General features: G+C 38.1%; 2 protein-coding genes across 2 annotated transcripts in view; one reads left to right on the top strand and one right to left on the bottom strand.

Moving 5' to 3' along the window:
• The window catches only part of LOC111158284 (WAS protein family member 1), a 60,424-nt gene extending 48,846 nt beyond the window's left edge, over positions 1-11,578 (bottom strand). Inside the window, exon 1 of the mRNA XM_022520218.1 lies at positions 11,403-11,578. The gene's annotated coding sequence lies outside the window, so the exon portion shown is untranslated. The remainder of the gene's footprint in view (positions 1-11,402) is intronic.
• A 561-nt stretch (positions 11,579-12,139) lies between these two features.
• The window catches only part of LOC111158315 (cell division cycle 40), a 52,912-nt gene continuing 39,001 nt past the window's right edge, over positions 12,140-26,050 (top strand). Inside the window, exons 1-2 of the mRNA XM_022520285.1 lie at positions 12,140-12,598; positions 25,420-25,506. Of these exons, the coding sequence (XP_022375993.1) occupies positions 12,410-12,598; positions 25,420-25,506 (276 nt within the window). The 5' untranslated portion in view covers positions 12,140-12,409. The remainder of the gene's footprint in view (positions 12,599-25,419; positions 25,507-26,050) is intronic.

The raw sequence follows: 26,050 nt of genomic DNA, 5'->3' as shown, positions 1-26,050 counted from the left end.
ACGTATTTGGAACACTATTTTTACGCTGTGCATGGCTTAAACTCTGGAACCAATCTCCAACACATACCTCCAGTTTTACAACCTAACAAGTAAATCAAAATAATTCCATTTTCCCCTACATCTAGAGAAAGCTTGAGTCAGGCATAAGCATTACGAGGATGGGCAATTAAATTTTGGCTACTACTGAAAGATTCTGCAGCTTAAAGCTTAAGTTTGTACCTCATAAAAATTAGAACTACACCTTTTCACAGGGTTGTTGTCAGACTGTATTATCACATATGCCTAGCACTGTGCCTAGCATATAATAAGGGCTCAAAAAAATGGTACTACTGTTATTACTGATGTCACTATGAGGTCAGGAGCAATACAGCCAAATGGGAAGGCATTCTGTTCCTCCAAGCCACTGCTTACAGCACACATTTGTTACAGTGTTATTTTGAATCAATCTATGTCCTACATTTTCTAGAGCAACTCTAATTTAGATTACTGTATTACAATGGTTCTTTTAAACCTTTCGAAGTTCCTAAAGTTCCAACATTTTGTTATCTAAACTTCATCTTTCAGCCTGCCTTTCATCCCAGAAGTAAGCATAAAAATTTTTAGATGGTGTGATGCATACTTTTAGTTCCTGTGTTATATAACAAAATCAAAACTGAAGAAATACTTAAAATGTATACCTTAAATAAACACCTAAGGACTCCAGGCAGAGGAAGCCCCCAATTTTTGTACTTTTCTTTTAAAAACTATTACATCTCATTTTACTTCATTCAGGTCTCTGCTCCCCTCTCTCTCCCTAACAACCCTATTTAAAGTAGTGGCTCCTCCTATTACTTTCTGTAACTTTGCCCTGCTGTATTTTACTTCATAGCACTTATTGCCACTTATCATCATACCATATTGGTATTTGTTTATTGCCTATTTCACTCACTAGAATGCAAGCCCCATTTAAGCAAGGATTTTGTTTTTTTCTCCACTGAATACCTAGCACTCAGCAGAATCTGGTACCTAAAAGCTGCTCAATAAATATAATATTAATTAACAGAGAGGAGAAGACCCTCTTATGATGTATAATTTCATTTGGTTTCCTAGAATGTAGTAGATCAGATGTGACAATTTAGAGGGGGAAGCTACTAGAAGCAGGCATATAACATTGACAGTGAAATATTAAGAAAGTTCAAGGGCATTTAGATGCCTCAGTCAGTTAAGCATCTGATTTGGCCTCAGGTCATGATCTCAGGGTCCTGTACTGAGCCCCGGGTGAAGTCCCTTGTGGAGCTCTGCATAGAGCTCCCAAGCTCAAGGGGAAGTCTGCTCCTCCCTCTCCCTCTGCCTCTCTGCCCCATTCATGCTCTTCCTCTCTCCCAAATAAATAAATCTTTTTTTTTTAAAGGAAGTTCAAAGTATCAAACATAACAATGTTATGAGCAATGTTATTGTTTTTTTTAAAGGAAGTTCAAAGTATCAAACATAACAATGTTATGAAACAATGTTATTGTTTCATGTATCATAAGTGAAACAATATTCCCTACCAACATATCATTTCATCAAGTTTTTAAGGTGTACTTGGTTACTTAGCTATCTCCCTCAGAACCAACTGTGCCTCCTTCCTCAGAATTATCAATAAATCATAATATCTTCTTTCAAAAAACATTGTCCTAGGCAGCCTGGTCTCAAGCTAGTTAATTACCAAGGTGCTTGATTATTATTGAGCTTCATAGTTTATATCACAATTCAATATACCTAAGTTACCTAACTTTTACATAGTGCTTTATAGTTCACAAACACCTTCTAAGGTATTTTTAATCCTTACAATAGCTCTTCCATGTGGTGGTTATCATACACATTTTACAAATGAGGAAACTGATCAGAAGTAAAATGATCCAAGATAAAGGACTAAGAGAAAGGACTAAGAATTAAACCTAGTCTTCTGGTTTAGGTACACCAATTCCTGATTAATCTCTGGGTAATTACAGGAGGAGATATAGATAACTGAAAAATAGTCATTAAAAATCAAAATTGCAGTTTATCCAAGGAGAATTACTAGAGCATGGCTTGCCATATAAAAGAAAGGAAGCAACCTAAGCATCTAACGGGGGGGGGGGGGGGGGACACAAATGAAATAAATTCTGGTATATCCATACAGTGGAATACTACACATTTTTTTTCCATATTTGGTTACTTCCAGGTTCCACTCCGACATGTAAAACACTTGAAAGTCATTACTCTTCTCTCACAACAAAATAAAAGTTGAACAACCTGAAAAATAATGGACTTTTCCTAGATCTTGAGATACTGAGACCAGAGGACACTCACCCAAGAAACTACAAAGAATGATACAGAGAATACAGATTAGCCAACAGAAGCAGAAGGTACAGAAGTCAGGAACTGATATGAACATTTAAATGGTAACTTGAACAAGTTGCTGGAGGCTGATTGTGGACTAGTTTGAGACTTTAAAACTCCTGGAGGTCTAGTCTGAGGGGGCTGGTAACACTTTACAAGGTTTTATGCCCCACAAGTTTCTCTAGTTAAAATCAAAGAAAAATCCCCTTCTGATTGGCTGGGGGAAGAGAAAAAATAACATTTCGAAACAAGTCCATAGAATTCTCCACACTAGCAAAGGAAAAGACTTCATCAGAGCCTTATCCAACTTGGAGAAACGAAAACTACCCAATTCCTGCCCACCTTTGCCTTACTGACATACCTATAGTGTGGGGAAGAAAAGCTGAGAAGCATTGGTGGAGGTAATAATGCCTGAGAATTTTCCAAAATTAATGACAGAAGCCAAACTATAAATCCATGAAGCTCAGAAAATATCAAGCAAAGAGAAACACCAAAATGTCTATACCTAAGTATATAACATTCAAACTGAAGAAAACTAAAGAGAAAAACATTGAAAGAAATCAGGAAAAAAAAAACCAAACGCTTTATATATAGAGGAACAATGATAGGAATTATGTTGGACTTCTCATCCATAACCATGCAAACAAGAGTGGAGTAAAATATTTCAATAAAAAACCACCAACCTAGAATTTGTCATTGAGAAATTATCTCAAAAATGAAAAGAAATACTTTCTCAGCCAAATAAAAACTGAATTTGTCACCAACAGACCTGATTTGCAAGAAAAAAGTTCTCTAGAGAAAAGGAAAATGATATAGGTTAGAAACTCCAATCTACATAAAGAAGAGCTACACAGAAGAATAAATGAAGAACAGATAAAAAAATATTTTATTCCTGAATCTAACAGATAACTGTTGGTTCAAAGTGATAACAGTCACAAAATTCCAGTTGATTATAGCATATGGATAAGCAAAATAAATAGCAGCACTGTTACAACAGATAGGAAAGAGAAATTGGGAATTCTCCATTATAAGAAATCTGTAATACCTGTGAAGCGGCAGGCAACCTCTAGGACAATAACTAAAAATATTCCAAAAATAAGTATAATTGGTACTCTAAGAGAGGAGAGAAAAATGGAACCATATAAAAAGCACAAATAAAGCCAGAGAAGGCTGAAAAAGAGAAAAAAAAAACCACAAAGAACAACTGTAATGAAAAGTTACAAAAATGATTGATATTAATCTGACTATATCAAAACCACTTTAGATATGAATGGTTCAAATACACCAATTAAAAGACAATTCCAGAGTGGATGAAAAACCCAACTGTGTGTTGCCTACAAGATACCACTTTAAATATAAAGATACAGATAGATGAAAAATAAATGGATAGAAACATGCTAACACTAATCAAAAGAAAGCAGGAGTAGCTATATTAATTTCAGAGAAAGCAGACTTCTGAGCAGGAGAATTTTTCAGGGATAAAGAAGGGCATTACATAATCTAAAGGGGTAAATTCATGAAACAGAGTACATAACAATTCTTAATGTGTAAACACCTAACAACAAAGAACCAAAATATGTGAGGCAAAATCTGATAGAACTGCAAGGAGAAATAGATGAATTCATGACTATAGAGACTTCAACACCCCTCTATAAATAACTGACAGATCCAACAGGCAGAAAATTAGTAAGGATAGGGCTGAACTGAACAACACCATCAATCAACTGGATCTAATTGACATTTATACAGTATTTCACCCAACAACAGCAGAAACCACATTCTTCTCAAGTTCATATAGACCATTCACCCAAACCACATTCTGGGCCATAAAACACACCTTCCAAAATTTAAAAGAACAGATATCATACAATGTATGATCTCAGACTATAAACAATTAAAATAGAAAGCAACAGCAGAAAGACAGCCAGAAAATCCCAAGATGTTTGGAGATTAAACACCACACTTCTAAATAACACACGGGTCAAAGAAATCTCGAGATTTTAAAATATTTTGAAGTAAGTGAAAATGAAAAATACCACTTAACAAAATGTGTGGAATCCATCAAAAGTAGTGCTTAGAGGGAAATTAATAGCCCTGAATGCATATAGTAGGAAAGAAGAAAGATCTGAAATCAATAATCTTGGGTTCCATCTTAACAAACTACAGAAAAAGCAAGCAGAAGCAGCAAAGAAATCAACAAAATTAAAAACAGGAAATCAACAGAGAAAACAAATGAAACCAAATGATTCTTTTTAAATATCAACAAAATTGATAAATTTCTAGCCAGACATTATGATGTATCACACAAAGCTTTTATTTTGGTTTTTAGAATAAAGTACTAGTCTTCATCCTCAACTAAAATATAAAATGCTTCTCCTGTTCCTTTTTTCCTTAACCGTTCCACAATTTTCTAACATCATTTCTAGCACATGTATGTTACAAAATTTATCACTGCCCCTCCAAAAATATGACATATGTGAGACAATAGAGTCTTATTAAAAAGTGGAAAACAAAGACTTACTTTTGTAGCATAATGTGAAAAAATGACAAAGTTCGTATTTTTGGTAGAGAAATCAATTAAGTTAATCTATGCCCTGACATGCAAGCTTTTCTTTTTTCTTTTCAAGTGAGTTAGTCAGTATAGAAACATTTACTTTAATTAGAGTAGACCTGAGTAATGGTTACTCAAGAGGAAAGAACGGCAGAAAGCTCTACCATTGTCAAACATACCCAAAATAAAGCACTGCTGCCATCATCACCCAATAGGTGTTAACCACACCCAACCTCCACCTTCTTAGAATTCCATTAGAACCATTAGTTTAAGAAGTGGTACTTTACCAGTACAGGGTAGTTAGGAAAAAAAAGGGGATTTTAAAAATCTGTGTTCAATTTCACCTTTATCATTTTTATGAATACAAATTAATCTATGATAGGACTTGGCTAGTTGGCTGCTAAGTACCAGAAATATAATTCCAACTAGTTTATGGGGAAAAAAAAGACAACTTATTACAAAAATATAGTAGTAGTGGTGGTATTACACTTGGGTGTCTCGTGGAACCCAATCTCAGGACCATGGACAGGTGACTACAGCTAGGACTGTATCTGCTCTTGTTCTTTCTTCCAGATGCCCATTTATCTAGTTCACATGACAAGAAACACCACCACTAACAGTTTCTGGGTTTTGTATCTTCCAGTTTCGGTCACTAGAGCAAAACCCTCTGGGCACTTAGAATTCAGGAAAAGCTCTGAGTGTCCTCCTGGCTTAGTGCAGGTGTATAGAACTGTACCTATAAACTACAGAAATGGGCAGAATTGTGACTCATCTCCCAGAGTGATCTTTTGAAAAGATGGATCTGGTCCAGTTGTTAACCTGATGAAAAACCCTTCCTGGCTTTCCCCAATACACTTACAATAAAATCCACAACCCTAATTGAAATAAGACTTATGTGGGCCTTACATGGTTGACCCCGTTTACCTTTAACAACCTTATTACATTATGCCACAATCCCTCTTGCTCACGATATAGTTGAGTTTTATCTACTTTGGCCTTTTCTTAGCTCTTAGTGGAATCTAACAAGCTCTTTCCCACTTCAAAACTGTTGAATATGTATCGTTTGCATTCTCTTCCTTTTTCACATAGCTAACTTCCACTAATTTTTCCTCAAAGCACCCTCCCTGACTCCCAAGGTAAATTTGGTTCCCTGTTCTTTTCCTTTATAGCATTCACCACAATTTCTAATTACAGACTCATGTATTTGTTCAGTATCTGTCTCTCTTACTATACTGTTAACTCCAAGAGAACTGAGACCTCTATTTTGTTCTCCATTGTATACTTCTAGCACCCAGCTGGCCTTCAATAATTATGTGCTGAATGAATAATTGGTTTAGCCTAGGACAAGTGGTAACCACCACTAGACTGACCAATTACAGATGAGAGGAAGGGTAGCAGGCAGGCAGAATTACTGTTATCAAGTTATGAACATGGTTGCTCCACATTAACTTACTGAGGAAAGGAAAGAGAAAGTGGTTTCCAGACAACCTGTGCTTCTGGTTGAGCCAATAAACAACATGTTTATTTCAGTTAACCCTCTTCTTCCATTAAATTCTAATAGGATTATGATACCAATGAAATAAAATAACAAATACAATGGTAGCTATACAGTGACTTGTATATATAGCAAGCATGCAATGTTATTTTTTATCTACTTAGGAAAACATGTTACCTATTATTTTTTGTAATATTATTAACCTCCAAATAAGAAGTTAATTAAAAATCTACAAAATACTCCAATGTGTATGACCAACATAGCTATGTTTCATAATCCCTTTTCTCACAGCATCCTGATCTTTCCACCTAAGGGAATTACTTACCTGCTATTCTGTAGTAATTTAAGTACCCACTCAAATATCTATTTAACTTACAGAACGAGTTCTAGAAACACAAAAATGAAGCAAAACAAAACCACCAACTAAGACAAAAAAACTGTCTCTATTCTTAATGGATCCATAAACACACTTTCTCACTCTGCCTCCAACCCCACCATACTCATCCCCCAGGCCATGCCCAAACTTCCACAGCACCCAATGCAAGACTGTCAGATTTAACAAATAAAAATGCGGGATACCCCACACAGTATGTGACAACCCTATTCTCTGGCCATATTCCAATACTTTACCTTCATAAACCCATTCCAAAACCCTAGTTCCAATATTTTTCCTTATAAAAAAAAATTTCTCTGAAGATTCACTGGATATGATCTTCTTCCAAAATATAAATAAATAAAATCTACCTTGACTTTATCTAACAGCTGTCGGTAAAAAACTCTAAAGAATAAAACAAAGCAAATCATCTTTGTTTCTTGGTGGAACCAGGAGTTAAAAAATAAAAAAGAATAAAAATAAAAGCAGACAAAACAACATTACAAAAAATTCCTTTAAAAACCCTAAAAAGTCTGGCTTCCAAGAATAGGCATGTGAGAAAGATTAAGACTATAATCTTTTCAGGGGTAGATCCAGAGAGAAGAAATTCCCTGAGAGGAGGAAGTACAGAGGCAGTAATATTAGAAAGGAAAAATCAGCTCTCATAAACAAGTGGTTACACTGAGCACTGAAATGCCTCTGAATTTTATCTGTAACTGAAAGGAACCTCAGAGATTATCTACTTCAACTTTTTCATTTAACAATCCAGAAAACCAAAGACCCTGAAAAGTAAAATGACTTATCAAACATCACACAGAAGACCTTAGTTCCTTCCAATTTCTCTCATTCTCTCACCTCTTGCCCCATATAATGTAAGGCTCACTGAACTGAGGAAGATCCTCCTCTTCACATCCATTGGGTATTAGAGAACAAGTTCCTAATAATGTTGTCATGCCTAACACAATAGAAATGTATTCTTAGAATTTCAAAGAAAATTCTGAATGGATTTTCTGAAAGAAAAAGTGTTGTACACAACTGTAGTTATTTTCAATTTAATATTTATCCTAATTATTAGTAATAGAATTCTCTTGTATTATAAATCTTATAATTTAGGTACATTATGGGTTAAATTTGGTAGGCTGCCTGCGAATCTAACCACCAAGAATATTGTTTTTGAGGAAGTTCCCAATTCCAAACCATCTTACAAATTTTAAAATAAAGATCTCATGCCAATACACAAAGACTCAAAATTATAAACTGAATGTGATAAATTAAAAATTCAAGATTCTTCACTTCATAAAAAGCTTTACCTCAAGGTCATTTATTTTTAAAACTTGGTATTCAGGCACATTTGACACAGGATATAATTAACATACATCTTTTTAATAATATTTCACTGGAAAACTGAAGTAAGCAAAAAAGAACCAAAACATTTCTATACTTATCTAATTTAGGAAAAACAACAAAAAACCTTTAATGCATATTTTCATGAAGTGACCTAGAAGAGGTAAGAAAATTAATCATTTTATGAATGAAAGGTTGACAATCCCTCACATTATTGTATACAGATATTTAGTACTCTTCCAAAAAATATAAGTAAAGGAATTCTAACTGAGCAGGTAAAAAAAGTTCCAAGAACCTCCAAAGCATTTCTCTCTTTTCTCCTGAAATAAAGCAAAGCTGTATTTCATGATTTAAAATTTATGGATAAATTTTTAAAAATTTCTATTCAATCCACTAAATCAATGGATATTCTTCACTCATTCTATTTGTCTCATAACAACAAAAATGAGGCCCTACTATTTGCTAAACACTATGCTAGCCATTTTAGATTTTTGACAATAAGATTCAGGATAGTTTCTGTCCTCAAGAAGCTTAGAAAAACCTTTAATTAACTGTATTTACCCAAGTGAAAATGACAGCTGAATTTTAAGTTGGTCATTTGAGAAAACATTAAAAATGTAATCAAATTCATTCTCAAAAAAAGAAACTACACAATAGTAATTTTAAAGACGTTTGAATAAACTCATCATCTATATGAAGCTTCCCCACAAAGTAACCAAAAATACAGCTTTGGTAAAAGTTCTAATAATATATTTTAACAGTAACTTTTGCTATGAAAATTAACTGAGTTAATAATATTCCAATAAGGAGATCAAAAGTTACTATTACTATCTCTGTGATAATGAAAACCAAACACTTGGAAATGGATACCTTAAACTACTCTGAAAATGAAAAAAAAAAAAAGGTGTAATATAGTATTATACAACATTAATACACTGCATCTGAATATGGAATTATTTATAAACCTGAACAAAACTCCATACCACACCTTACAAATGATCCCAACTATGTATTTTGGATCATGTCATCTGCAAATTTTTCAATGTAAAAGGCCTTAATGTTTTTTGGGAAAAAAATTTTATTTTTACAAACTTAATTCAAGATTCTACTTGTTTATTATCAAGTCATATAACTTTTTTCATGAATATGAACTATATCCACAGTTATATCTACATATAGGTATTAACTACAATACCCATTAAATTTGCAATTATTAAAAACTCTTTATGGATGAGAAACATTTTTCAATTTATAGCCCTATATCTCCAAGGCAAAATTCAATATAAATCAGCCATTCTAACATGCCAGGTGATATCCTAATGACGTTTTTATCTTGTATTTTACCCTGAAATATTTTCATCATCCATCAGTTAAAATATCTAAAAATTTAAAAGCATTTTGAAAACATCTTTATTGAATTTATGCATACTACTCAATGACCTAAATGGGTATTGTCTCCATTTACATATAAGGAAACCAAGGCACAGAGGTGTCCATTTTGTAAATTGCAAGGTCATTTCCTAACCAAGCACTGATTCTACACCATCAAGTTATAAGTGCGCCACTTCCAAACGCCGTAAAACAATTACTGTACCTTAAAACAACTGCCTCTGCAATGCCTATGTGCAATTCTGTTTTATCAAGAGGGTATGGCAACAAGCTTAAAGGAGAAAAGCCAAAGGGGAGGTTCACAAAAAAAACCAAAAAGGAAACACTTATTTTTGGCAGTGAATCTTTTATTTTTAGGTAAGGAGAGGTAAACAGTTTTTAACACAAAAATCAAGTAACCAACAGTTGTTTCTTCCGTTTTCAAAAAAATATTCCATCTTTCAGGTAGTTCGTGCAAAACTGGAGCCTGCCCATCCTTGGAGAGAGAAGTTAGAAAAAAAATAGGAAAAAAATTCCACAACAAGTAATTAAATACATGGTATTGCAAATAACTGAATGAAAAATAAAATTTAGAGAAATTAGCGAATGCTCATTATGGCAGTTGAAACCCCACCTTAAATATTAAATGCTTCCTTTCATTCAACTGAAAGCTATGAATAGCAATAAAATATTACCGAAAAATAACAAAATACAAAACTTTTTTTATCCAAAACTTGAGAAATTTTCTATCCAGTACTTTATTCAAATATTCGCCATAAATAAAAATACTTTGCTAACAGAAACTTAGAACATATGGGAAAAGCTGCGCACGAGAGTTCAAAGATAGACTGCATTTCTAATTACGAGATAGCACTATCAACAATTAGATGAAAGTTACCTATCACACATATTACATTTAAGAACATTAGATGGGTTGAATAACCAATAAACCAATTACCGCACAAGAAATAAGACTTAATACGTGAATCTTAACACCAAAGAAAAAAATAAAATTTTAATCCAAAGAGCACCTTATACAGAAAGGGTCAAAATTAGACTGAGTCATATTAAAGTATCTAGTCTAGCTAGAGATTAGTTAATTAATCGGCTGTAAGACAGGTTGTGAATGTTCAGGTCAGAGGTGCTTTCTTTTCATCATTATTCCAGTTCAGCACCCAAGCGCATGCAAGAGAAGGCGTCAGAGTACCGAAGCTAGGGGGCATGCTGTAGCAAGGGGAAAAGAAAAATGGGAAAGGTGCAATGGATGCTGCATAGTTGAATAATTATCTGGGTGGCACAATGGGCGAGTCCTGCCGACATCGGAGCTGAGTAAGCGGCTCCCTAACTCTGATCGAGGCACTCCCCCATTACCACGCATCGGAGGCGACCTCCCCGCCTCGCCCCCTCTTCAGGGGAAGAAAGGGATCCCCGCACTCGCTTTACCTTCATGTCTGTAATATAAAGACGCGCGGCGCAAACACGCAAACGCACTAGCCGGCTTTACGGAGCCTCCCGCACGTAGCGCAAGCGGGGGATTCTCTACCACCCGGTGCTGCAGCCGCCCCCAGAGCGAGCAGGCAAGGGGGTGCCCGGCCAGGGCAGGGGCGCTCAGGCGGTGGCACCCCAGGTGAGCCCCGCAGTCTCCCCACCTAGAGCAGCCTCGGGCGGTCCCTGCAACCGAGACCCAGGCGCGCCGGCCGGCTGCCGTCTCCCTCGGCAGCCCAGCCCGGCTGGCTGGTGGGCGGCCGAAGCTCCGGAAACCCGCGAATGGGGGTGGGGGCCGTCGCGGGGGAGACGCGCCCATCCCCGTCACCTTTGCCGGGCAAGAGCGCCACACACACCTCTCTCCGTTCTGGCCGGTGAGAAAGAGTTCCTCTCCCAGCACCCTCTCCCCACCAAATACCAATTCCTGAGAGATTGGCGCTCACCGTGAAATCATGGGGGTCTTGCCTTACCCCGTCTTCATGCTTCGGTGGCGGCCGCCGGTCCCCCTCAGCTCCCGGGACTCCACCTAGAGCCTCCAGGAGCGACAGGCTCCGGCGTGGAATCGTCTGTGGGCAGCGGCCGAGGCACCGGACTACTGGGAACGCCGCCTGCGGCGCCCGCCGGTCGCCGGACCCACCGTGTGCTCGACGCGCGAGCGAACAACACCGAGAGCCGCCGCCGCCGCCGCCCCCCGCCCGCCCCCTCCCCGCGCGCGACGCTCCACAACCGGGCGCCGGGATCGGCGCCTGAAGGAGGGGGGACCGCTGACCCTCGCCACCTAATCTCCCATCCTTCCCAACAGGAGCTACCCTCCACAACTCAGGGTCTTCCAGCTTAAGATTCTCGCTTTCCTCTTCAGCTCCCAGTGCCCAGGTGCAGCCGTGGTGGAAAACTCAGCCTCCGCCCACCCACCCAACAGAAGGAATGAATACGGCTTTCCCCCCCCATTTCCTGAGGCTGTTTGGTATTGCCCAATCCTCAATTTGGGGGAAGGGGACGGAGAGAACAGTGCTTGGCCGGGGAGTGAGGGAAGATGATAGCCAATTGAATGAACCATCCATTCAGGGGAGGGGTCAAAGAGAGGCCTGCCCACTTCGCCCCGCCCCTCGCCCCAAACTACATTTCCCATTGTACCTCTCCAACTTCCCGCCGCGCTGCACGCCGGGAGTGTGGGACTTTGCGGCCTCGAGGTATTTCGGAACTCGTAGTCTTTAATCAGGCCACAAAGGTCCTGAAAGTTTAAAGGTATTATAATTCTATTTCCCTAGATCAATGCTTTCATATTCTCGGTTCTCTTATACGTATTCAAGTGCTAATTAGTGTACAGTTTAAAATTTCGTAAGTGAATTCTTACCAAGGAAGTAAATACTGTGTGTTATGGTCATCTGTCAGGACCTGGAAGCCGCTCCTTCCGCCCGGGCCTGGTCTCCGCAGAGGATCTGGTGCCGTCATGTCGGCTGCGATTGCAGCTCTGGCTGCGTCCTACGGTTCGGGTTCAGGGTCCGAATCGGACTCGGACAGTGAGGGAGGTCGGTGTTCCCTGCCAGCTGCCGACTCCCTCATGCACTTGACGAAATCAGCTTCGACCAAACCCTCTCTGGCAGTGGCGGTGGACTCCGCTCCGGAGGTGGCAGTTAAGGTAAGCTCTTTGGTCACTGATGCAGTGCGGGACTTGTCTGCTTCTACTCCAAAATCCGGCAGTCTCTCGTTAGCCCCCGGGTTACCTCTTCCTCGGTGAGGAGACTTAAGTTGCTAACGCTCGGATCTCTTCTTCCTACCTGCGTCTTCCTCGGGAGAAGCCGGGACTTGGAAGTTCAGGACAGCTCTCCACTACTCCCCGCTTTCGCCTCCCGCCAGCAAGCAAGTGGGAAGGGGAGTCCGGTTGTGAAATTTGAATTTATTGTGATTAGGATGTGGCCTGGGTAGAGCAGGTTTCAATTAGAACTTCCCAAACTAGAGTATGTACCCTCACTTGAAGTGAGTAATGGCCCGGCTTTGTTCTGTTTCTAAAGTCAGAACTCGATTCTGATCCCCGCTCTACCACTTATGTGAACTTACAACCTTCTCTGTTTCATCGCCTGTACAATGGAGATAATTTTGGAAGTACATATTTATACGAGAGGGTTATGTAAAACTTAAGTGAAATGATACAAACGTAGGTTATAGTACAGAGCCTAGTAACTAATGAAAGTACAGTAAATGTTAGTTAGTTTAACCTTTGTGATTGTATATGTCAAAGAGTGACAGAAGCCCTTAGGTTTAAGAAACAGTGTGCTTGATCCCAGTTGAGGAAAGTGATAGAGGGAGACATTGGTTGTATGGATCATTTAACAAATATTTACTGAAGACATGTTATTTGCCAGGAACTATCCTAGGGGCTGAAGACACAGAGGTCCACAAGCCAGACATCTTTGCATACATGCTAGTGGAAGAGGCAGCCCATAAAATGTGAGCAAATAAAGTGGTTACAGATTGAATTAAATAGTATGAAGGAAAAAATAAGAGTTCTGTGATAGAGAAGAAGATAGGATTATGACTTCCATAGATTGGTCAGGGAAGTCTTTTCTGAAAGAGTAGCTTTGAAGGAGGACGAGAAACCAGCCATCTGCAAGACAAGGCAAGAGTTTCCAAGCAAGCGTGGAGATGACAAAGAGCCTAGTGGGTTTGAAGATCTGAGGAAAGGTTGGTGTGTCTAGAACCAGAGGAAAGCATCTCCCAATTGGTAGTGTATGCCCAGTAGAGCCTAATGGGGGTGATCAGAAGTTCAAGATCGGGTGATGGGAGGCAGTGTGCAAAAATTACTTTGTACTTAAGATGTTTCCTATAGAATTGTCAAATCAGTATGTTGTATACCTGAAACTAATAGAACATTGTATGCGAATTATACTTCAATTAAAAAAAAAAAAACAGACCAAAAAAAAAAAAAAGATGTTCCCAAGGCAAGTCTTCTGCAAGTTTTTATGAATTTTACTTTTTATTAATAGAATGGTATGAAAGAATGCTTAGGATCCTCCTATCTTTATGACAAAACAAACTCCCCAAACTTGTATCACCCACTCCAGCAGCCTCCCGAGTTGTCATTCTTTGCACAGCTTAGCTTTTTGGAGCTCTCACTTCATCTCATTTTCTCAACCAAGTGCAACCTAGCCTCTTAGGAAACTAGTTGAGAACTTGTCAAGTTCTGCCATCTGACTTGAATGTCTGTATCAAGTGACACTATTAAATAGGTCTTGTTTCTTGAAACTTTCTCTCCCGTGGCTTCCTTAGGGCCATCCTCCGTTTTCCGAAACCCTGCTCTTCTGTGCTCCCTTGTATGTTTCCTTTGACTCTGCCCTTTGTCCCCCTTTCATTCCTCATATTCTCTCATGCCTTCAACTTCAGTCTGTGCTTCTGATGCCTCACAAGTGAGCACTATGGTTCACATAGGCTCTGGAGTCTTGCAAGACTGCCGGGATTCAAATACTGCTCCAGCACTCACCCAAATGGTCACCTTGGATGAGTTACTTTTTTGTTGTTGTTGTTAAGATTTTAATTATTTATTTGAGAGAGAGAGACAGACAGAGAGAGTGACAGAGAGCACAGGTGGGGAGGAGAGGGAGAAGCTGGCTCCCCGCTAGGTAGGGAGCCCGACGTGGTGTTCAATCCCAGAACCATGAGATCATGACCTGAGCCAAAAGGCAGACACTTAACCAACTAAGCCACCCAGGTGCCCTTTGGATGAGTGACCTAAGTGTTCTGTGCCAACGGTTTTTCTGTTTTGTAAAGCGGGGATGACACTAGGACCCATCTCGTGGATAGATTTGTTACAAAGCACATTCAGCACTTATGTATAACACTGTCAGACACACTATCTGTGCTATTTCCAACTCCTAGCTCCAGAACTACTAAACAACTCTCTCTGGAGGGTTCTCAGGCACCTCCAGTCCAATGTGCTGAAAAATTAAGACTATTTTTTTCCTCTCAAGGTCAGCCTCACCTGTTTTTCCCGTTCTGGTTAATGATCCCACAACCCACTTACTAGTCCGAGCCAAAATAGAAGGGGCTTCCTTTTCCTTCTTCCTCAGCCCCTGGAGCTAGTCGTTCAGCTGGTTCTGACATTTCTGCTCCATTAATTTCTCTAAAATTAATTTTTCCTGTCCATTTTCACTGATACAGCCTTACTTCATGTCTGCATTACTTCTCCCAGGAGTCATTCTTGTTTTTCCTTTCTCTTTCAACCCCTGCTTCTGGGTAGTGGGTCCTGTCATCGTGACACAATGGTATTTATCAAATATTTTCTTTCAGATTTTTATTTCTCTGCAAGACTATTATAATAACCTTCTAACTGGTCTTTGTACTTTTTCCTTTCTTGTTTCCTCGTTCTATAATCCATTCTTTCCTTCACAATGCATCTAAAGTAATCTTTCTAAAGTCCAGTGTTATATCACTTCCCTGCCCAAAGACACTGTGTTACTACTAATTCCTAAGTTCTTGTGTAACCTGAGGCCTGCCATTGTCCCGTACTGAGCTCTCTACAAAATAAACCCCCAAAGCCCTATTTTCTTTTTTTTCCTCTCAAGATTTTTGGCCACACTGGTCTCTCTGCCTGGAAATCCCTTCCTTGTTCCTCATGCTGCTTACCCCAACCCCCGCCAAAAAAAAATCCTACTCTCCTTCCATCTCAGTGCACATATTTCCTCCTCTGTCTGTCCAGGCAGCCCTCCTTGGTACCTCAGATGTAGTACTTGCTGCATATCTGTGACTTGTTCACTTTTCCTTTACCCTGAACTCTTGGGACACCCTGGGGACCAGAGATGGTTGTGTCTATTTTCATGTCTCCTATGCCTAGTACACAAGATTGAGGGAGATATATTTGGTGAAAGAATGAATTCAAACACCTGAACTTTTAAGTAAGATAATCCAGAAAGAGAGGTTGTATAAGGTACCAAAGGTCCATTAGAAGCAGAGTACAGAGTCCGCCTGCCCCAGCTGATGAAGGTTCTATGATGAGAGAGTCAGGGACATCGGTTATCACTAGTTTTGAACCAACGCATGCTTGTAGGCAAAACAAATAAACAAATTAAACCTTAAAACCTTACACATAGTAAGTGTAAGGATAGAAAAATGACCAAGGGAGGCGATGTGAAGCATGCAAATATGTTCATCTGTATTTGACTAATTGTATTTATGACAAATAGCAAGCATTTTGATAAGAGTATAAACTTAAGCAGTGAACACTGCTTAACTGAACACTAATGAGATTGAACATCTTTTCATATATGTTATTGGTGATTTGACTTTTTTTCCTTTTTGAAGTTGACTATTGGGTCGTCTTCCTTCTTATTTATAGGAAATCTTTGTATAGTCTAGATAATATCCTGTGTCAGTTACATGTGCTGCAGATATCTTTTCCAGTTTGTGGCTTGTCTTCTCACTCTCTATTCTGTCATGATAAACAGTTGTTTACTTGTCCAGTCTTAGCAGATTAGTCTTTTATGAATTGTGGTTCCTGTTTCTTGTTTGAGAGCTTTTCTTATCCCAAAGTTATAAGAATATTCTCCCATTTCATTTTTTGAAAGCACAAAGTTTTGCTTTTTACATTTAAGTCATAAATCCACATGGAATTAATTTTTGTTTATGGTGTGAACATTTTTATTTTTATTTTTTTTAAGATTTTATTTATTTATTTGACAGAGAGAGATCACAAGTAGGCAGAGAGGCAGGCAGAGAGAGAGAGAGGAGGAAGCAGGCTCCAGAGAGAGGAGGAGCAGAGAGCCCAATGCGGGGCTCAATCCCAGGATCCCGAGGTCATGACCTGAGCCGAAGACAGAGGCTTAACCCACTGAGCCACCCAGGTGCCTCATGGTGTGAACATTTTTAATACTATGGCTTGATCTTTTGGTAGGACTTTTCCCCTCACCCCTTATTGTTGTTGTTAGTCAAGAATGTTGTGGCTATTCTTATCCCCTGTAATTCTATATACAGTTTAGAATTGACTTGTGGAGTTTTACTAACATCCAGGTGGGATTTTGTTTGATTATAGTGAACCACAGATCAATTTAGAGACAATATTATATCTATTCATTTCTTTAGGTTTTCTTTAGATTTTTAATTTCTTCCGAAGTGTTTAATTTTCTCCATCAATATCTTGCAGTTTTGCTGCCAGTATTTCTAAGTGTGTCTTATTTTTATGCTAATATATTAATAAATAGCATTATTTTTTCTATTTATTAATTTAACTGGTCTCACTACTTATATAGTTAGATCTGCTGCAAGTATGACAATATTTTTTTCTTTCTTTGACTCTATTTCTTTCATTTTTTTTTTCTTGCCATGCTTGCTAAGTTTTCCAGAATGATCAAAAGTAAGAAGGTGGAAAAAGAATATATCCAGCAAATACTGAACAACAACAAAAAAAATAAGTGCCATTGGTTGTATTAAGATCAATAAAGTAGACTTCATAATGATACAGGTTCAATTCACAAAGAGATATATGGCAGTTTTAAATTCATATGCATCTAATAATGTAACCTGAAAATATTCAAGTAAAAATTGATAGAACTACAACAAAAAACCGACAAATCTACCATCATAGAAGAGATTTTACTATACCTTTCGATAATTGATAGAACAAGCAAAAAAGAAAAATTATGAAATGGTGAATTTGAACAACAAAATTAACAAACTATGTAAAGGGTATGAAGAACTTGCACTCAAAGCAGAATATTTTTCTCAAGCACTAATAAAGCATTTTTTAAAAGCTGACCATACACTAGGCCAGGCACTGGTGAACTTCAGTAAAAGGCCAAATAATAAAGATTTGAGGCTGTGCTGGCCACATACAGTCTTTGTCATACCTTCTATTTGTCTTCCTTTTTTAAACAAGCCTTTAAAATAAATGCCATACTTAGCTTGTTGGTACAAAAACAGACTGTAGGCTAGATTTTCCCCATAAACTAGTTTGGCAACCCCTCTAAACCATAAAATAAGTCTCAATAATTTTTTTTTAAAGATCTTATTTATTCATTTGACAGGAAAGTACAAGCACAAGCAGGGGGAGCAGCAGAGGCAGAGGGAGAAGCAGGGTCTCTGCTGAGCAGGGAAGCCCCATTCAGGGCTTGATCACCAGGACCCCACGATCACGACCTGAGCTGAAGGCAGAACCGACTGAGCCACCCAGGTGCCCCAAGCCTCAATAAATTTTAAATCATGTTACCGCATTCTCTGAGCACGATGCTTCTAAGCTAACCAGTTAACTGTAAAATTCCCGTACTTGAAAATTACAAAATTGTACTTCTCAATAACCCAGGAGCCAAAATAAAAAAAAAATAATAATAATGGAAAATACTTTGAACAGAGCAATAAGGAAAATAATACTCACCAGAACTTGTGAGGTGCGGCCATAGCAATTTTTTTTTTTTTTTTTTTTTTTTTTTTAAGTATAGTCTTACATACAGGTAATAGGAAAGAAAGACTTCCCAGGAAGTTAGTATACTAGGCATCCATGCTTTTGCATTGATTTTTTTTTTAATCATTCCATCCTTTTCCAGTGCTGATTTGTAAATTATGCCCTCAGTTTCTGCTCTTTGAGTGGTTACCCGTAGACATTAAAACCTGAATTAATCAGTACTTTGCCTCTTACTGAACAGTGCAAAAGCCTTAGAATATTTCAGTTTTATTAACATTCCCCTACCCCTGCTTTAGCTATTAGTGAGTGTCCTGTATTTTCCACATATATTTAAACTTCAGAAGATGACCGTAAGCCAAGCTGATTCTTGCATCTCGTATGCAAGAGGTTGCTTTTTTCTCCTTTCAGTGCACACTTCATGTCCTCTTGTGAGGGCTAACTGGTGGCAAATGCTTGTAGTTTTAGTTTGTCTTTTTTTTTTTTTCTTAGTATTTATTATTTATCTGAGAGAGAGAGTGATTGAGTGAGGCAGGGTGGGCGGAGGGTAGAGTGAAAGAATCTCAAGCAGACTCCCCACTGAGCATAGAGCCCCACATGAGCTGGATCCCATGACCCCAACCTGAGCTGAAATCTAGACTTGGCCGCTCAGCTGACTGAGCCATCAACTACATGCTCCCTCAGTTTGTTTTAAAATGTTTTTATTTAACCCTCTTTTTTGATGGATCTTTTCACCAGGTTTAGTTTACTTAGCGGGCAGTTTTTTCTCTCAGCATATTTAAAATATTTTTCTTTTTTCTTCAGATTGCTTTTAAGACCCTTACCCTCTGCCTCCTTTGGGGGCTGTGGTTTTCAGTCTTCACGTTCATTATGGGATACCCAGATGTGGATTTCTTTTTGTTTGTCCTGCTCAGAATCTGTGGGGTTTCTTTAATTGGGAATTGATGGGTTTGGAGTGTGGATCTTCAGTGTTTCTGGAAAGTTCTCAGTTCTTACCTTTTCACGTATTATCTTAGTCCTGTTCTCACTTCTTTTCTGCTAGGACTCCCATCAAACAGTTTTGTTTTCTCCAGTGTATGAGAACAGTTATTTTCTTGTTAAAAATGTATTTTAATGCAACACTGTCAGATTGGGCACTTTGGAAATCATGTAATGAACCTTATTGGGTTGCAAGAGTTGCTTGTTAATTGACTTTAAAGTTAAAAAAGTAAAAGCAGGCCTGGCTTTCTCTCATTGTAGTCCATGAATGTTACTTTTCCCGAGTGCATTCCCTGCTTTAACATAGCCAACTTGAGTAAAATGAGAATTCGGCCTCTAATTTCTTTATGGGTGATCTTTCTTATACTTATGAACTTCAACTAGATCACTTTTTTCCTCTGCATTTATTAAGGGCCAAACCCAAAGGATATCTTTATGTGAATTTCTATTCTTTATCTCATCCATGTAAATGTCCATCTTAGGAAGTTTATTCATTTTACTTTCTTGGGGGGGGGACTATAAATTGATAAATAGCTCATAATGATTAATATTTGTTTTCTGCTTTATAGTTTACAGAGTGCTTTTCCATCTATCATGTACATGAGTAAAAAATGTGAAAAGGACTCAAAAGTAAATATTATCTCATTATCCTCAAATTACTTTGATTCAACAGAAGATAACCCGTTCAAACTTATTTGACCCATAGGGTACCCTTCGCTCACTGCACTTTAATTTTTATGGATAATTAAAACTGAATGGAATTCCTCTGTAATTCTGTGGTAATTTCAATTGCATGCTTAATTATTATTAAACCCCTCTTGGGTATTAAAACAAGGTTGTGATATTGTCCAAGTTTTTCTAATTAAATGTATAATTAATTAAAAACTCTTCATTTTCCGAAGGGTTGTTCAATTTGTTCTACAATTTTAGCAGGAACCAGAGACTGGGATCTATTTATATTTTTTATTAGTTGCCACTGATGTGTATATAAGAGTAATTCTTTTTAAATTATACTTTGCCCTTAAAATTTGGTATCTCATGGCACTCTGTTCAAAATAATTCAAATTCAAAATACTCCTAATCGGAAAGATCTGATAAACCACATTTTAAAGTGGTTCTAGCAAACATATTCTGTGAAATCCACTGGGGAGATCTGAATGTGGCTAAGCCTTGTTAGTTTAAGCAGTTTACTCTAGAATTGAATATTGAGAAATGCATTTAATTTAGTTTTTATGCAGTTGAAGCCATTTGTATATGACATTTTAATTTTACGATCCTAGAATTTTTCTACTCAACATTCAGCAGATACTGTCTCTAATCGGTGAAGATTCTAGTGTGCATTCTAGGGTAGTAAACAGTTCGCCCTTGAACAATGAGAGGTTAGGGACAGCAACCCTCTCCCTTCCAACCCCCCTCCCCGAGTATCACTTTTGACTACCCAAAAACGTAACTACAAATCGTCTACTGGTGACAGAAGCCTTACTGATGACATGAATAGTCAATTAAAACATACATTGTCATGTGTGTTATATACTGTATTCTTACAATAAAGGAAGCTAGAGAAAAGAAAATGTTATTAAGAAAACCATAAAAGAAAATACATTTATAGTACTGTACCGTATTTATTGAAAAAAATCTGCCTACAAATTCAAACCCTTGTTGTGCAGGGGTTAACTGTATACGGATCATATTTTAGATGGCCTCGCATCTGAATCCCCTTCCTAAGAGTCTTAATGTGAGGAACAGCCCTTGCTGCCCCCAGCCTTCAGTGGTGAAAAGCCCAGCTTCTCATTCCCCCAGCTCCCTTTCAGCTAAGGCTCAGGACAGTAACTTAGGCTGAGCAGACAAAGGCACGCACCTAAATTCTAATCTAAAGCCAACCCACAAAGAAGCAAGAAAAGAGAATATGTGGAGTGGCAGTGGTGGCCAACGTCTAGTTTCCCAACTAGGGCAGTAGTCTCAACAGCATCCAGTGGCAGCCACAGTGGTTTAGTAATGATGTTCCGGAATGGTGAACTCTTGTCCCCAGCAGACTGGTTCTGTGACATGCTTGATTTTCAGTTGGGATTCCATCTGTATACTCACCCTATTTTCCCAAACCGAGTCTCTACCCTTCTTGGCAATTCCAAGAGAAAAGATGAGATACTCAAAAGGATTCAGTGCTGTTTAATTGGTCTGTAAGGGTTTTTCCCCCTGTTTGCAGTGAAGAACCCTGACTGAGAGTCTGTCAGTGATTTTTTGGTTTATTGCTAATTGGGTGTCTTTAACATCTTTGTGGTTACTTGAAATTTTTTCCTTTTCTCATTTATTCTGTTAGCTTCTTGGGGTCAGTGACTTAATATTGCTAGTGCTTATTTCATAGAAGTGCTATAGGAATTATATGAGAAAATATGAGACAACAGTAAGGTCGTTAAGCACTTTTTTTCATAGTGTGTACCCTCTTCTAGCAAACTATATAATTCACTTAGTATATTGTTTATTGTATGTCTCCCCCACAGGAATATAAGCTCCACAAGGACGGGGAGCGATATCTGTTTCTGTGGGCCTAGAACAATGCCTGACACACAGTAGGCACCCAGTCAATATTTATTAAATATATAAATGAATTTGAAGTTACCACACTTGTTTTGTGAAGAGGCCTGTTTCCCCAACTACACAAAGAAAATAACATCAGTTGTGAGTTCTAACATCTCCCACCAACTCCGAACATCTATCCTTGTCTTTGTCCTCTCTGTTTCATCTCAGAGAGGACTCGCCTCTTCTCAGAGGATAACCTTCCAACTGTGCTGGCTTTTTTCCTGGGTTTCTCCCTACTTTCTCTTATCCTGTAGCTTATAATTGACTAAATCTTGGCTTAGTCTTTCCTTAAGGAGGGAAAAAACAAACTTAATTTTACCTCAAAAATTCTTCAATCTGGCACGCCATCTCTTCTTTTCTTTATTGCCAAATGTCTTGAGAGAGTAGAAATGATCACTGTCTTGTTTTTCTAAATCCTTAGGTATAGTTCTGTCTCTTACGACTGCTTTTCCATACTCTACCGCACTACCCGAATCGCTCTGGCAAAGGTTTCATGTGACGTAATTGCCCAAATTCAGTGATCTTTAGTCAGCCTTCATCCTCTTTCTCAATGGATTTGACTCTTTCTTTTTTCAATTTAACAAATACTTATTGAACAGGCACTGATTACGCTGCATTCTACTGGGCAGTGAGGATGTAAAATGTTAGTAAAAACCATGTGCAACAAGTGATATAATATCATAGTTGCTGTAAGGAATTATGTAAAATGATTGTAGAAGAGCAGTTTTCCTGAGTCAAGAGAAGGGAAGATAAAAGAGAAAATAAGAAGATGACGTATTATCAGATAATAAAGGGAAATGCATAAGGAACAAAGACAGTAATATCGCCAATAGCACAGCTAGGGTGAAAGTGCTTGATATTTTTAAAAATCAGAGATTTATCTAATAAGGCAAAGGTGGGAGTGTATTTTCAGATAAGGAGGTATTACAATGGATGAGACAAGATATGATGAAGTCTGTACGAGGATAATGGGGACAAGGATGAGAAGGCCAGTAGAAGTAGGATTGCTGGAGAAATATTTCAGAGATAGAATCAGTAAGACTCAGTGCCTTATTTGTTACCAAGGAAAGGTGGAGTCATGGAATGAGACATAGCAAAGTGTTTGATGTGGTAGAACATCCATATCATGTAGTTCAATGGGCAATTAGATAATATAGATCCAGAGACCAGGATTGTGGTCAAGATTTGCAGATAAAAATTTGAGGAGGAGATTGAAGTCCTGAGAAAGAGAAGATAAGGTAAAAATATGGACAGTTCCGAAACTAGAGAGGATGGAAGTCCAAGGGAGTCATACCTGAGGAACCCTATCTTTGAGAAGTAGAAAAATTAAGTTGCCTGCTTTGGGTGAGGGATGGTTTACAAATGGTAAAATTTTGGAATACTCACTGTGTGCCTCTAGTACTATTTTTTGTTTTTGTTTTCTAGTCTTTGGTCATTAGTTGTTCTGCGTCTACCAGGTTCTTCACTGGTCAGTGACATTGCTGCTTCTCCACCATCACTATCAACTTCATGATATCTCACCTTTTAAAAAAATTATTTGATATTGCTTTGAATTGTGTTTTTTATTATATAGACAGATGTATGTTACATTAGCAAAAGGCCAACAGAATGAAGAAGGTGATATGGTAGGGTTGATTCTAGGGGTCGAGGATACATGCGTACATTTGAAATCCAATCTTTAGTAAGGGATGTAGACGATAAGTACATCTGTGGCGGATGATGATAAATATAATGTACAAAAATAAAGCAAGGTAAGAGGAAAGTAGAAAAACTGAGACCTGATAAAGGAGAGAAAACAATCATGTGGCTATCTAGGGAAAGAACATTCCAGGAAAAGGAAATAGTATATGCAGAGACCCTGAGGCAGGATCGACCTTTGGTGAATTCTAGGAATAGCAAGTGAGCCAGTGAGGCCTGAGTTGATGAGCACTGGCACAGGACTTGGTGAAGATGGAAGTTTGTGGGGGCAAGTTTCACAGGGGGCGACCATTCTGAGATCTCAGAAGAGGAGGCTAATTCTCAACCAGATAGATTCAAACATCCTCATTTTCTAGTAGCAGTTCTGTAATTCTGCTTTACCGAAATGTAATTCAGAAATGATATGTAACTTCCTTAAAAATTTCAAAATATAACTTGACTGCCCTAATTAAAGGAAAGGTATATATAGCCTGCTTAATATGTGAATTAAACATGTATGAATAACATGTTTTTAATATGTAAATACTCAGGCAGGACAATACAGGAAGATAAAATCCCCTATAGCACTACCCGGGGAACCATACTTACTCTCTGAGAACAACTGGTAACGAGCCTTTGGCCTTCATTAGGCTTTTACTCTGAGTGGAGAAGTTACTTGAGGATTTAGAACAGGAGTAACATAATATAATATTTTTTATTAATTATTTTTATTAACATATAATGTATTATTTGCCCCAGATGTACAGGTCTGTGAATCGTCAGGCTTACACACTTCCCAGCACTCACCATATCACATATCCTCCCCAATGTTCATAACCCAAACATAATATAGTATTTTAAAATCACACAGCTTCCTGCATGAAGTGAGGCTGTGGTAGACAAGAGTAAAAGCAGGGAGCCTGGTAATCAGGTGTGAGATGGTAAATTAGACTGTGAGGTGACCATGAAAGAGGACTTGAGAAGTGGTTGAACTTTGGATGTATGTAGAAGGTAGAGGCTTTCCTGATGGATTGGAGATACAACAGGAAAGGTAGAGGAAGCGAGGAGAACTCTGGGAGTTTCTGCCTAAGCAAATGTAAGGCTGGAAGAAGGCACTGGGGAAGGGGGGAACAGGAAGTGAGATATAGCAAATTTGAGATGTCTGTTAGGCATCCTGGGAGAAAAGATGTCGAGCTAAAAGTTAGATACACAAGTCTTTAGAATTCAGAGCAAAGGCCCAGGCTAGAGATACCAATTTGGAACTTACTATATTTGTAGCAGGTGGTGTAGTTACATAAAATAGAGATCACCAGTGATTCTGTAGTGGACGTGAGATTTTTATGTTCATTAAACTGGGGGGTGAATTTCAGAAGGTTGAAGCATTGGCGTAGAATGTAAGATTTAGATTTAGAATATTGGGGCCCTGACACTTCTGTAGCCCAGAACCTGTGCCATCTGGGTATATGTCTAATCAGGTTTGCTGAATAAAGAAGTAATTGTCCTGAATTTGGAACCAGAGGTTAGGTCTTTTGAATTCATAAAAAAGAGGACTTGGGCTCTCTTAATTTAAAGCTTTGAGTAGTTTATTAGCCTATTTAGAAATTTTTTAAATTTGTTCAGGTGGGATAAAATCAGCATTTTGGAAGGAAAAAAATATTGTTATGCATTCTAACCTTTACACCTACATACTTTTATTAGTCTTTGAGTATTAGAATTATTAATCATATGGTATTAGTACAATAATCATAAAATTGGTATTAAAATAGCTAGTGTGACCTTAATATAGTTTCCAGAATAAAATGATGACTTGTCAGATCTTTAATGTTCATTTGGTTTTCTTTTAGGAAGATTTGGAGACTGGAGTTCACCTTGACCCTGCTGTCAAAGAAGTTCAGTATAATCCTACCTATGAGACCATGTTTGCTCCTGAGGTAAGAAGACATTCTATTCAAGATTCTGCCTTTTGCTAAAGCATTTGAATTATACATAAGTAGATAAACAATTGGTGAATTTTTCAGATTTTTCTCAAGAGAGTATGCTATTTAAACTTTGAAAAAATATGTCCTATTATATGCCAATTATATCTCAATTTTTAAATAAAAGGAAAAGAAAAATGTACTTTTTTTTTTTTAAAAAAGATTTTATTTATTTATTTGACAGAGAGATCACAAGTAGGCAGAGAGAGAGGGGGAAGCAGGCTCCCTGCTGAGCAGAGAGCCCAATTCGGGGCTTGATCCCAGGATCCTGAGATCATGACCCAAGCTGAAGGTAGAGGCTTAATCCACTGAGCCACCCAGGCGCCCCAAGAAAATGTACTTTTAAAAATCCACTACTGTTCCATCTACTAACATACAGCATCTGACGGAATGGAACAATGCCTTTTGAAAAAAGAAATTTTTAAATATCTGATTCTTGGACGAGAATGTAGTTAACATCTTCCTCAGTTTTGTTTACGGAGTATTACAAATTAACCAT

The sequence above is a fragment of the Enhydra lutris genome, unplaced genomic scaffold (assembly GCF_002288905.1).
Source record: "Enhydra lutris kenyoni isolate GAN:26980312 unplaced genomic scaffold, ASM228890v2 scaffoldscaffold58, whole genome shotgun sequence".
Taxonomy (NCBI): Eukaryota; Metazoa; Chordata; class Mammalia; order Carnivora; family Mustelidae; genus Enhydra; species Enhydra lutris.
This window is presented reverse-complemented; position numbering and strand designations above follow the sequence as displayed.